The sequence below is a fragment of the Cavia porcellus genome, unplaced genomic scaffold (assembly GCF_034190915.1).
Source record: "Cavia porcellus strain 051 isolate PalLab524CR breed Dunkin Hartley unplaced genomic scaffold, mCavPor4.1 scaffold_9, whole genome shotgun sequence".
NCBI classification, from domain to species: Eukaryota; Metazoa; Chordata; class Mammalia; order Rodentia; family Caviidae; genus Cavia; species Cavia porcellus.
In genome coordinates, this window is record NW_026947492.1 from 55,654,656 (window position 1) to 55,667,859 (window position 13,204).

Here is a 13,204-nt window from a genome sequence, read left to right on the forward strand (position 1 = left end):
GCATGAGGTTAGTGATGGCGACTTTAGTCCAGTGGAATCTTTATGTAGGCTTCTATGAAGCCTGATACATTATGCCTGGAACAGTCAGCTTCCTCATTGACCCAGATCTTAAGGTTTCCCACAGTTGCCTTTTCTATATAGAATTTTGATATTGCCATAAAAAAGAATGAGGCAGATATCTGTGAATGCTGTAATGGATTATTATTAGGTAATACACACATATCCTACTCCTCTTTGCAAAAAAGATGGAGGAGGGCTGGGGATTTAGGTCAGCGGCTTAAGCACCTGCCGCAAGCAGGCAGTCGTGAGTTCGATCCCCGGTTCCGATAAAAAAGAAAAAAAAAATAAAAAAAAAAAAAGAAGAAGGAGAAGAAGAAAAAAGAGGAAGAAGAATAAGAAGAGGAAGAAGGAGGAAAAGAAGAATGAGAAAGAGGAAGAGGAGGAGGAGCAGGAAAAAAAACCCCTGAATAAATAAAAGCAAGCCAACAGTTTTTGTTTAGACATACACAGCATGTCTAAAAGAATTAAGAAGAAATTTGTCATGGTTGTTTTCTCTGTGAAGGTATACAGTGTAGGAGGATAACGGCACAAGTATAGGAACGTGGACTAACTAAAGTAGTTATAGTGTAGCCAACAGGGCAGTGGAGCCATAGCATTCTTGCTCAGTCCAGTAAGAGACAGGGAAACAAAGGAGAATGGCAACCTATCTTCTCCATGCATGCACTATATAAGTCCTTCCATTTGGATTGGTAGACCAACTTAGGCCACATAACCAGAGGATGTACATTCATCAGCCTTGTTGGATCAGACTACCTGGAATTGAATCTGGAGACATATTCCTTTAAAAAAATAAGAGTTCAGTTAGTAATAAAGAAATTGAAAGTGGCAGACTCTTTAGGTAACTAACATTGTCTACCACCAAATGTTTAAAAATAGTTTTTCCTCTCTTTTTTGGTGGCAGTGGGGCTTGAACCCAGCACCTTCATACTGAGCTACATTGTCAGCCTTTAGAATTTTTATTTCACTAACTTAGATTTTTTGAGACAGGGTCTTACTGTGTAGTTCAGGCTGGCCTTAAACTCATTATGTAGCCCAGGCTGGTCTTGATCCTTATGGGTATCCTCCTGCTTCAGCTTCATAACTACTAGGATTACATGTATAGACTATCATGTGTGGCTAATTTTATTTAAGAAAACTTTTTTTTTGTACTGGGGATCAAACTCACAATCTCGTACTTAACAGGTAAGTGGTTGAGCCACTGAACTAAACCCCCGGTCCCTTCGTAATATTTTAAATTTAAACAGGGTCTCACTGTTTATTAAATTGTCCAGACTAGGCTCAAACTTGGAATCTTGCCTTACCCTCCCATAGTGCTGGGATTGCAGGTGTCTGCCACTGTGCTCAGCTTAAAATATTATTTGTTTTCTCATAAGAAAAACTCTTGAATATATAGCATATTTGGGAGAAGGCACTAAAAAGCATCCTACTAGAATTATCTGGAAAACCATTTTATACTGTGTTTTCCCCCAGTGTCTATTTTTTACATAGTTGAGATGATATACCTCATTTTTTAATTTGTATTTTAATAACTGCAGGATATTTTACTGACTGGATGCACCATGATTTACTTAGCAGTTCCTCTACTATTGAATCTTTTTCTTTTTTTGTCTTTTTCATTTTTTTTATCGGTACCAGGGATCAAACTCACGACTGCACACTTGCAAGGCAGGCGCTTATGCTGCTGAGCTAAATCCCCAGCTCCACTATGGTATCTGTAAGGATACACTTAGTTGTTTGTTTGTTTTTGTTTCTTTGGTGGTGGTATTGGGCCTTTCTACTGAGCTACAACCCCAGTCCATTAAGAATTTAAAAAATTTTTTTAATTTAATTTTTTTATTTTGTGGAAAAAATAAAATTTCATAACAAACTAGAAGAGTAACAGTAGTTAATACATTGCATATTGTTATCTTCAAAGTAGCCCAGAGTATAAGATACAGGTGTAAAAAATTCTCTAAATGATATTAGCACAAACCTTTCTTTGCAAAATGGTGTAAGTGACTAAGTTGCCCAGGCTGGGCTCAAATTTGTGATCCTCCTGCCTCACCCTCCCAGAGTCCTGGGATTACAGGCCTGTGGCACCAGCCATGATTTATACAACAGTGACTGTTATGGGACTTACAGCAGTTCATTTCTGTTGAATATTTCCCTTAGGACCACTCCTCAGCATAAAGCTTATTTTGCTATATATGTGGCTTTATCACAGTGTTCCTTTCCAGAAGAATATCAGCTTAAACTGCTATTAAAGTGTTATAAATCAATTTCATGATAACCACTGTGGTATTTAGTGTTGTCACTAAAAGCTATGACAAGGTTGCAGAATATAAAATGGTAAAATGGTTTTGACTTGATCTTTATGTTGGCATTATCCTTACCTTGTGTTTGGCTTGGGATCTTATTTAATGTAGGGATCTGCAAAGACTTGGAGAACTTCAGTCTGAATTGGCTGGAGTAGCTGACTTCTCTGCCACTTATCTTCGCTGTCAACTACTTCTCATCAAGGTTGGTTTAGAGCCACTAACTTTATTATTATGATACTTGAATGCACTTTAGTGATTGAGTTGTGTTTCAATTCATTGTGGAAAAACGTGCTATTCTGTGTCATCACCGAGCAATGGAGAAATTATGTACTCTGCAATGTGATTATATTGGTCTATAATTAAAGAAATACTAACTCATAGAAATTTTTAAGTTTTATGAGAATACTTTCATCCTTATATAATTAGAACAGGTTGGATAATCATTTTAATCAGTATTCCAAGGCTTTTATTTTACTTTTTAAGGTTAAATTTATTGATACATGTTGAATATACATAATGATCACATTCATAGAGAATTTGTACCTGTACATGATATATCTTGATTCTTTTTTCCCCTTCCCCTCCTTACTTATAAAAGTTGTTCCCTTTTTTTCCTTGTCTTTTTTCCTGTTTCTTTCCCCCTTCCCTCCCTCATTCCTTTTGCTATTTGAATATTTTATTATGCAATATCTATTGTTCCTTACTTACACCTTCAGTTTTCAGACCAGAAAAACAATACAATATTTACATATGTGTATTTGATTTATTTCACTTAAGAGTTTGGTCTCAAAGTGCATCCATTTACCTAGAAATGGCGTAAGTTTATCCTTTGTTGTGGCAGATTAGTACTCTGTTGAATAAAAAAACCCCACATATTCTTCATTCATTCATTGGTTGATAGACATTTGGACTGTTTTTAAGATTTAGCTATTACAAACTATGCCCCAATAAATGTGGGTGTGCTTATATCATTGTGGTATGATGCTTTTAATTCTCTTGTGAAGATACCCAGAAGAAGAATAGCTGGATCAAATGGGACCTCCATTCCTAGTTTTTGAGGTGTCTCCATGCTAATTTCCAAAGTTGTTGTACCGACCAGTCTACACTCTCACCAATAGTGTAGACGGGTTCCTTACTTCCTACAGCCCTGTCAGCATTTGTTATGGGTTGATTTCTTGATAATAGCTGTTGTTTCTGGTATGAGATGAAATCTCAGTTTTTTTTTTTTTTTAATCGGTACTGGGGGATTGAACTCACGGCCATGTGCTTGCAAGGCAGGCAGTTAAGCTGCTGAGCTAAATCCCCAGCCCCTATCTCAGTATTTTTTAAATTTGCACCTCTAAATGACCAGTGATATTGAGCATTTTTTCATATATTTATTTGCTGTTTCTACATCTTCATTTGAGAAGTATATATTCATTTCAGATGCATGGTTTTGGATTGAGTCTTTCAATTTGGGGGGCCTGATATTTTTGAGTTCTGTATATATTGTATGTATTAGTCTTTTGTCTGAGGAACAGCTGGCAAGCATTTTTTCCCATATTTGGCTTGTCTCTTCATTTTGTTGGTGGTTTCTCATGCTGTGCCAAAGCTTTTTAAGAATATGAGATTGTAGTCGTTCATTCTCTGTGATAGTTCCTGTGTTATCAGGGTTTTGTTCATAAAGTCAGCCTACACCAGTGTTTTAGTTTTGAGGGAGAGATTGAGAAAGAGAGGAGTTCAAGAAAGCTGCTTAATCTCTGGTTTGGTTGTTTTGGAAGATAATGGAGCTCCTCAAAGAATAGTAAGCGTAGGAGCAAAGAGGAAATAGCCACAGTGAAGGAAGAAAGTGACAGAGGTTAGTCCTGTGACTGTGGGAACGAGGAGGGCCAGAGCCTGGGAAGCTGGCGTGCCTGCACATTTTGGTGAGGCTTTCATGGCTCCTGTACTCCTGCTTCCAAGCCGCTGAGACACAGCACTTTTGGGTCAGGATTGGATTGATGAGAAGGAGTTCATTTGGCCCAAAGTATTAGGTCCTTTTACTCTCCAGAAGAGGTAGGTCTCACTTGGTTAAGAGTGAGTCATGATCATGGCAGGTTTTCTAAGCAAAATGAAAATACAAATCTCACATGACATGTCAGTCTTTGTGACCTGTACTTTTCATATCATTTGTCTGTGTAGGCCTTGCAGGAAAAGCTGTGGAATGTGGCTGCCCCTTTGTATCTCAAGCAGAGTGATTTGGCTTCAGCAGCAGCAAAACAGGTAAGTTCACTGAGACTGTCTCCTCTCTCTGACGGACTCTTTCTAGGAATTACCATCCATGGCAGTGCCCCAGGCCTTCCTATGGTTCCCTGCCTATGCTGTGGCCTCTTCAAATTATGATAGAGATTAGTAATAGAAGAAGCAGTGTAACTAGTGGACATAGCACTTGCTTTGATGTCAACAGACCTACCTGAGATTTAGTCTCAAGTCTGCCTGTGATTTGCTGGGTGATACTGAACAATTTATTTAACCTCCTCTAATTTTCCTGCCTTTGTCAAATGCAGAAAATGTGGCAGTTTAATTAGATAATTTAGATAATTAGATTCTATTGTGTCCTAAAGTTTTATCAGTTTATATTCCAGGTATACTATGCTCTCATGAATTTTTCTTCTGCAAATGTACTAAACTCAATTGGAGGCTTTTTTTGTATTTATACTTTGTGATATCTTTTGCATGTTAAAAGGGCCTTACATTTCTGCTTAGTTCAGTAAGGTAATACTTGGCTTTATTTGCCTTGAACTTCTTTCTTTCTAGCTTCATTTGTAAGTATTGGGACTTGGTGAACCTCTGTCTTCTCAATAATGATTATGACCCAGAGGAAGCAAATGACAGTTAGCTATGATTGTTTCGTTAAGGTCTGTTAATGATTTTAAATCCGTTTTCTTAACTAACCCTTACAGTAGTTCCATTAAACAGAAGTAAGTATCAGTGCTATTTTACAGATGAGGTAGTTAGAGTTCTAGCTATTAGAGTCCGAATTAATGCCTAGAACCTATTTTCTTTGTCCTCTACAACTCAGTCTTTGATCTGGTCTCAACTGCTGACCAGATCTGATATGTGCACTATTGTAGAGGAATGGAGCTCAGTGATTAGAACCAAAAATGAGTTGTGTTGGGAAGGTTAGGGCCAAAGAGCAGTAGTTTGGAAGGAAAGGAGGAAAGCGATTACTATTGCTATCCCCACCTATACTTAGTTATAGTTTGAATTGCTTTGTTTTTTTTGGTCTTTTTCTGACAGGGTTTCACTATGCCGTGTAGTCTGGCCTTGAACTCACTTTGTAGCTCAGGCTGGCCAGGAACTTGCAGCAATCCTCCTGGCTTGGCTTCCTGAGTGCTGGGATGACAGGCTTGCACCACCATGCCTGGCTGTGTTAAGCCAGCCTTCTTGTGTCCCATTCACTATTTGAAGTTGCATGATACACGTGTTCTTTCTTCCTTATTTATTGATGGGAACAAGGATCATGTCAGTAAATAGCTTGTCTTGCCCTTTCTCTCATGGCAGAGCCTTCAGAAAGCAGTGGCCCTAGAGGGAAGGAGAATTCAGTAAGAGCTTAAGTTCCACTGGGCATGATCCTGGTCACAGACATAGTTTTCTGTAGTTACTTCTTCCCAGACTGTGCCCCAGGAAGACTGTCTGGATGGCTGACATACAGTGAATTGTTCTGATGTTTAATTTTTGGAAGAGTTTTCTTGGGAATTGGATTTCTATACATGGTATGTACAGGTGGTCCTTGATTTATAATAACTCAGCTTAATAATTTTTTACTTATATCCAGTAGCAAAGCAGTAGAAACCTATTTGGCTTTTGAATTTTGATCTCTTCTTGGCCTAGTAATATGCAGCCCCCATGGGATTAGGAGGGTAAACTGTAGATACTCTGTAGCACTATGGCTGTTCGGTAGATAAGGTGTATCAAATACATTTTCAATTACCTTATTTTGAACATATAATGGGTTTATTGGGGCATAACCTCATCTTGAATTGGGGAGCATTTGGTATTCATTTGTTCCCACAGGAGAGTGTTTAGGGTAATGAGCAGGGCTTTGCAATTTCATCAGTAGCTAAACTTTTGTATCTTACATCATCAGGTAAGATACTTCTACCACCAATGAAATCTTTGGCAAAAATCAGTTGGCAAAGTAATTTATTCTTTGTTCACAAGAAATACTATACTGGCTGTTGCATTCTCTTTCATGGAAGGCTTGCCGTTACACTACAGGGCGTACTTTTGTGACTTTTACTTGGCACAGACTTGTTCTGCAGAGCCTGTTTTTTTTCCTACCTTTAGTAGAACTTTACTATCATTAAAAAAAAAATCCAAAGAAGACATACTATCATGATTTCATGTGGTATGTCTTAAAAATCTCCATTTAGAATTAAAGCATAGGGATTTTTCAAGAAAAACTCACTAACTCAGTGGTTAAACTGGTGGTGCACACCTGTAATCCCAATGCTGGGGAGGCTGAGGTAGGAAAATAGCCATGAGTTTGAGACCAGCCCAGGCCACATAGTGAGGAGAAGGAAAGCCTGAACAGCAAGACCCTGTCTCAAAAAATTAAAAAAAATATGGTATCTTATGTCAGAGTTTCACCTAAAGAAGATGAGAATTCTATACTGTTCTCAGTTAAGACCCTGATATGCATACTGACTGTTAATTATCTTTACCTTATAGATCATGGAAGAAACCTACAAAATGGAGTTCATGTACAGTGGTGTGGAGAACAAACAGGTGGTGATAATACATCACATGAGGCTTCAGGCCAAAGCCTTGCAGCTTATAGTAACTGCACGAACTACTCGAGGGTAAGTTGTAGTACTGGCCAAAAGGGCTTTCAGTGTATTCAGAGTTCACACCAAAGTTAATAATATGTGAGTGGAGATTTAGGAAAGATTAGCTAAGGGAAGGACAGTCTGTTCATTTTTTTCAGATATTCTATATTCCATTCTTATATCAGATTAGAAATATATCAGATAGCTTGGAAATTCACTTATGTCTCTCCCTTGCTAAAATCCCTCCCTTCCATTATCTATAGTACAGTTCCGGACTTCGTATGGAAACAAGGAAATCCGTGTGGCCCTTCTTGATAGATTTCTTTTTCTGCCAAAATTCTGGGGATTGAATTCAAGGCTTTGCATTTACTAGGCAAGAACTCTACCCACTGACCTATATCCTCAGCTTCTTTTTTTCGGTACTGGAAATTGAACTCAAAACTTCACATTTGCCAAGCAGGCACTTACGCCACTGAGCTAAACTATTCAGTTCATGCTAGTCATCGTCTCACTTTGTAACCCAGGATGGTTTCAAGCTTGCAGTGATCTTCCTGCCTCAGCCTCCTGAGTGCTGGTATTACAGGCATGCACCACCATGCCTGGCTATCCTCAGCTTCTTTTTTTTTTTTTTTTTAAGACTTCAGCCCAAAGAAAATATCCTCAGCTTCTTGATAGATTTCTTTAAGAATTTAGTATCAAGAATCAATTTTGATCTTTGGAAGAGACTAACGAGCATTCTCTGAGGCAGTAAGGGTACTTAGGAGGCTGCACTGTGAGGTCAGACATTCCTTACCTACTATTCTGTGAGAAAAGAAAGATGCTTATGATGACATCTGCACTTTACATTTTTTTTTTTTTTAATTTTATTTAAGGAGAAAAGAAAAAAAAAAAGCAGAGAAAGGGTACAAGTTATACAGATTTGCAGAAAAAAAATGAACAGTAGGAAATCACTAGTTAATGAATTACATACTGTCATCTTAGAAATAATTGTTCAAGTCACAAAATTAAAGCTTGTAAAGTGGACATTCCATCAATGATACTGCAAACAGTTCTGTTCAATGATCCAATAAAACTCTGTGATATCATATTCTATCTTATACACTTAAATATACATGCAGTTATATAGCTTAGAGCACTTTCTTTTCCTCTCTTTTGTACAATGACTATTACACATTTTGGGTTTCATTGCTCTCACGGTTCTTATTACTTTTTTGGAAGAGAGTAAAACCAAATGTGACATAACAGAACAGAATCGGTCAAGTCAAAAGGGTGGACATAATAGATAATGTGAAAACATAATACAAGGTGATCAACAATGGTTACCATAATGCCTCCCGCTATCTCTAATAGAATTGCCTATATCATTAGTTATAATACAATTGAACAAAACAGTAAAGAACAAAACCGACAAAGCCAAACCATTGGAGACATTGTAGGTCTTCAAAAGTAGATAAAAGTCAACGAGAATGGGCGTTATAATGAATCTCATTATCTTCACAGCTGATGCCTAAATTTTCGAACCTGATACTATCCAGCAAAACAGAATAGGGGAACATCAGTTAAAAACCAGATGGTGAGAGTAATACAGGGCTTTAAATCGAGGTAATGGAAAGTCAAAGTGGGTTACTATAATATATCCTGCTATTTTTTTCCTTTAATTAAAAGGATAAAGATAAAAAAGTAAATAATGGAGTGGAGATTGAGATAAAAGAGGGCATAACAACGAAACAGCACAGATCAAATCATAACCATTTAAGCAGAATAGTGTTTCACCACCAGATAATCCTGACCTAAAAGTAGTTACCATATTGTCTCTTTCCTTGAAATCCTTGAGTACAACTTCATATATTGTAGCATTAAGTATATCAAAACAATGTAAAACCATTTAAGAGAATGACAGCATTACAGAGTATTTAGAATCGACTAACAGAAAATGAATAATGGTTTCTGTATAATCTCCTTGTCTTTAAAAGGTTTTTGCTTATACTATTGTACATAATAAAATCCAGTACGATACAACCTATTTAGACCATTGGAGACAGAAGGACAAAAGCTAGATGAGACTTCAAAACAAGATGATACTAAATCAGTATTACCTATTAAGATGTCATTTTCTCCAAAATAGCTGTTCCTATCATCCAATCTTCTCTGCCTCATTTCTGTTGAGCTCTTATTCTGTCAGTAGCTGTCAGTTTGTCTTCTTCACTTTGTTCTCTGCTCCATTAGTCGTGGCCTCCACTATTTCTGGATTCTTTGTATTTTTTCTTTTTTTAGAATATCCTGCAATACTCTCTGTAGAGTTGAATTGGTGGTTGCAAATTCCCCCAGTTCCTCTTTATCCTGGAAGCACCTTGTTTTCCCATCAATTTCCAGGGACAGTTGTGCAGGATATCTCAATCTTGGCTGGAGATTATTATCTTTCTTTTTTTTTTTTTTTTTTTTTTTGCATTTTTCTTTTTTATCGGTACCAGGGATCGAACTCACGACCGCCTGCTTGCAAGGCAGGTGCTTATGCCGCTGAGCTAAATCCCCAGCCCCTAGATTATTATCTTTCAAAGCTTGAATTATTTCCCCCCACGCTCTTCGTGATTTGATGGTTTGTGCAGAGAAATCTGCTGTAATTCTGATGGGTGCTCCCTTGTAAGTGGTCTGTTTCTTGTCTCTGACAGCTTTTAATATTCTGTTCTTGTATTGAATTTCTGGAATTTTTATTATTATATGCCTGGGTGTTGCTCTGTTTGGGTTGTAGGTAGCTGGGGTCCTGTATGCCTCATACATCTGAGTATCTTTACCTTTTGCTAAATTAGGAAAATTCTCCTGGATTATTTCTGTGAGTAGCTTTTGTAGTTCATTTGTTTGTGTCCCTACTTCTTCTTTTATGTTCTTAATCCTTAAGTTATGGATCCTCTTATCATCTTCTTGTCTTTGTATTATTGCTGTTTGTTTCTTTGTTATTTTTAAGAAGTTTTTCATTTCATTCTCCCATATTACAATTCTGCCCTCCAGTTCAGATAGTCTGTCCTTAGTTTCTTTCAAGCTGTTATGCCAGTCTTCGATAGACTTCTTAGTTTCTTGGTAGCCCCTTTGAACCTGCTTCACGTATTCTATGCTTTCCCTGTTTTCTCCATCAAACAATTCTCCCCTCTTTTTCTGTTCTTCCATTCCACCATCTGTTTTTTCTTGGGTGGGGCTTAGCATTTCCCTAACTATTTTGCATACTTCTAGCTTCAGGTCGTTGATAACTTCATTCCTGAATTGGTCTATGAGGCTCTCTATATGGTGCTTTATGTGTATTGGTGCGGTGTCCGCTATTGCCTGTTTCTCAGAATTGGGGGCCGAGGAGCCTTTCTTGTTGCTGCTTCTTCCCATATTCTCTGTTCCTTATATATGCAAGCTTATATGAGAGGCCCAGCTTCTCTCCCTGTCAGCCACAGCCTGATCGAATTGCGCTGGTTAGGTGTTCCCACTCACCGCTGCACACCAGCAGCCTACGCGGGGGCCCGCCCCTCCCGGCCTCCATCAGGCTCTGCGATCTGGGTTGGGCCAGCCTACAGGGTCCGCCGGCAGCGTCACGCAGGCCAGGCACTTTTCACCAATCCCGCCCGAGAGGGGAATGTGTGGCTGGAGTCGCCAGCGCGCCCTGCTCCCGCAGGACTACTCGGGCCCAGAAAGTCCGCTGGAGTCAAACTGTGGTGGAGTGTCAGTTTCTCTAACTCACCTCGCCACAAGTCAGAACATGCCTCCCTGCCTGTCCTGTTTTTGACTCCGTTCGCAGATTGCCGTTCTCAGAGCTTCTGCATCTCTCTCCTTGCCGAGCTGATGTAGAGGCAGCCAGCCACCGCGCAGCGGGAAACCCAAATCGCGGCTTCCAATGGCGCAGGGTCCAGCCTCAGCAGCGAGACTTTTCTGTTCCTGTTTTAGCACCAGGACTGCATTCCAAGTTGGTTTCTCTCAGCCGAGTTCGTTCCTGAGTCAGCAGAGCATAACTCCACCTGCTTATGTCTCTTTAGTCCGCACCATACCTGGCTTCTGAGCCTAGTTTTTCAGAGAGCCTCTGGTAGTTGCTGTTATCTGTCCGCCATGTTCTCCCGGAAGTCTCACTTTACATTTTTTAAAAATTCTTTTTTTTAGGGGCTGGGGATTTAGCTCAGTGGCTTAAGTGCCTACCTGGCAAGTGCAAGTAAGTTCGATTTCCGGTACCCAAAAAAAAAAAAAAAAAAATCTTTTTAAAATTTTTAAATAATTCTTTTTCAATTTAAATATAATTGTAAAAATTAAAACATTGAGTAAAAAGTTGAGCAATATGTGATAATTCCCCGGTAATATACCCCTTCTTTTCTCAAGCCATGTAAACCTGTAAATTATAAATATGCACATTAATGTTAATGGGATCATAGTGTATAATGTTTTACTATTCTGCCTTCTATTTCTTCATCCTGCAATGTGATTTATTTATCTTTCCATATCATCAAGTAAAGATATAATATCTTTGATCTTTACTTGTGCTACAGATTATATTTTTCATTTGTATGCATGCCTGTGTATTTCTGTCCTGATTTTTTTTTATTGGATTGATTGGTTTGTTTGTTTCTTTTCTCTTACAAGAGTTAAGTTCTAATTCTAACCTAGTCTGGTGAGAGCCAATAGATCATAGATTTAAGGCTGCTATCCATAGTTGCTTGGTTTCACATTATGGCTTTATCATTTGCAAACTTAGTGACCTTATACAAGTTACTTAACATTTCTTTTCTCAGTTTATTTCTATATGATAACATGAGATAATAGTACATGTCTCTTCCTCATATTGTAAGGACTATTAAATCATTAAAAGTAAAGCTGCCAAAATACACTTATCACATTTATTACAAACATTTAATATTAGTTAATACCAGTTTTATGATCGTTATAATGTTTATATTTTTAATGAACATGCTATGATCACCTCTCTATAAGATTTCAATGAAAGTTGGAAATTTAAGTGTGTTTTTGCTAATTTGATTGTCTCATATTAGTTAAATAATTTGGAATTTCACTTCACCTTTTTTTGTTTTTTGTCTTTTTGAGACAAGGTCTCACTGTTCAGTTCGGGCTGACTTTGAGCTCACTTTCTAGCCCAGGCTAGACTCAAACTCACAAGGATCCTTTTTTCTCAGGCTCTTGAGTGCTAGGATTATAGGATGCACCATCATGTCAGCTTATTATGTTTCTATAATATTTGAAGATCCTCTTAAAATATGCGGTAGTCTTGGTACATTTATAACATTAGAGGACACCTATATAATTTTTTATGGGGAAGTATACTGGGCCAGAACCCAAGGTCTTTGTACTAAGCTACATTCTTCAGCCCTTTTCTGTTTTTTTATTTTTGAGATAATATCTCAATGAGTCATGTAAAGGAACCAGACTGACCTTGAACTTGTAATCTTCCTGTCTCATGAGCCAGGTTCCCAGAGTGCTGAAATTATAGACATATGTCAGCATGCCTGACCTAAGTTCTATTTAACTCCAATTTGTCTATAACTTTTTTTAATATCACAAGTGCCATTTAAAAGTCCTTTATTCTTCTGGCTGGGGGATACAATTCAGTGGTAGTTGGCCAGCATGCACGAGGCTCTGGGTTTATTCTTGTGTTTAAAAATCCCTTGTTCTAATTTATTTTGTATAGTATCGTATACTAATTTAAACTTTGCATCTGAAACTGACTTTCATTTGGTTTTGTAAGTGAAATATTTTCAGAGCTCTGAAAATATTGCTTATCTTTTTAAAAAATTTTTTTAAAGAGATTAAGATAAAAGAGGACATAACAAAGCAGATCAGAACAGAACAATTTAAGCAACATAGTATTTCACAAGACAATCTGATATAACAATAGCTACCATAATATCTCTTTCCTTGAAATAGTTGAGCATACCTTCATACACAATAGCATCAAACATAACAAAATAGTACAAAACTATTAAAGAGAATGAAAGTATTACAGGGCCTTCAGAACCAAACAACAGAAAACAAACAATGGTTACTATATCATCCCATTGTGCATAAAAAATTGGTTTATAC

The 13,204-nt window shown here is 37.8% G+C and overlaps 1 protein-coding gene across 2 annotated transcripts in view; it reads left to right on the plus strand.

Annotated features, from left to right (window-relative positions):
* Positions 1-13,204, plus strand: part of Ints4 (integrator complex subunit 4) — a 102,953-nt gene that overhangs the window by 73,346 nt on the left and 16,403 nt on the right. For both annotated transcript variants that reach the window (XM_003468530.5, XM_005003183.4), the window contains exons 16-18: positions 2,466-2,559; positions 4,518-4,598; positions 7,050-7,180. In XM_003468530.5, the coding sequence (XP_003468578.1) occupies positions 2,466-2,559; positions 4,518-4,598; positions 7,050-7,180 (306 nt within the window). The remainder of the gene's footprint in view (positions 1-2,465; positions 2,560-4,517; positions 4,599-7,049; positions 7,181-13,204) is intronic.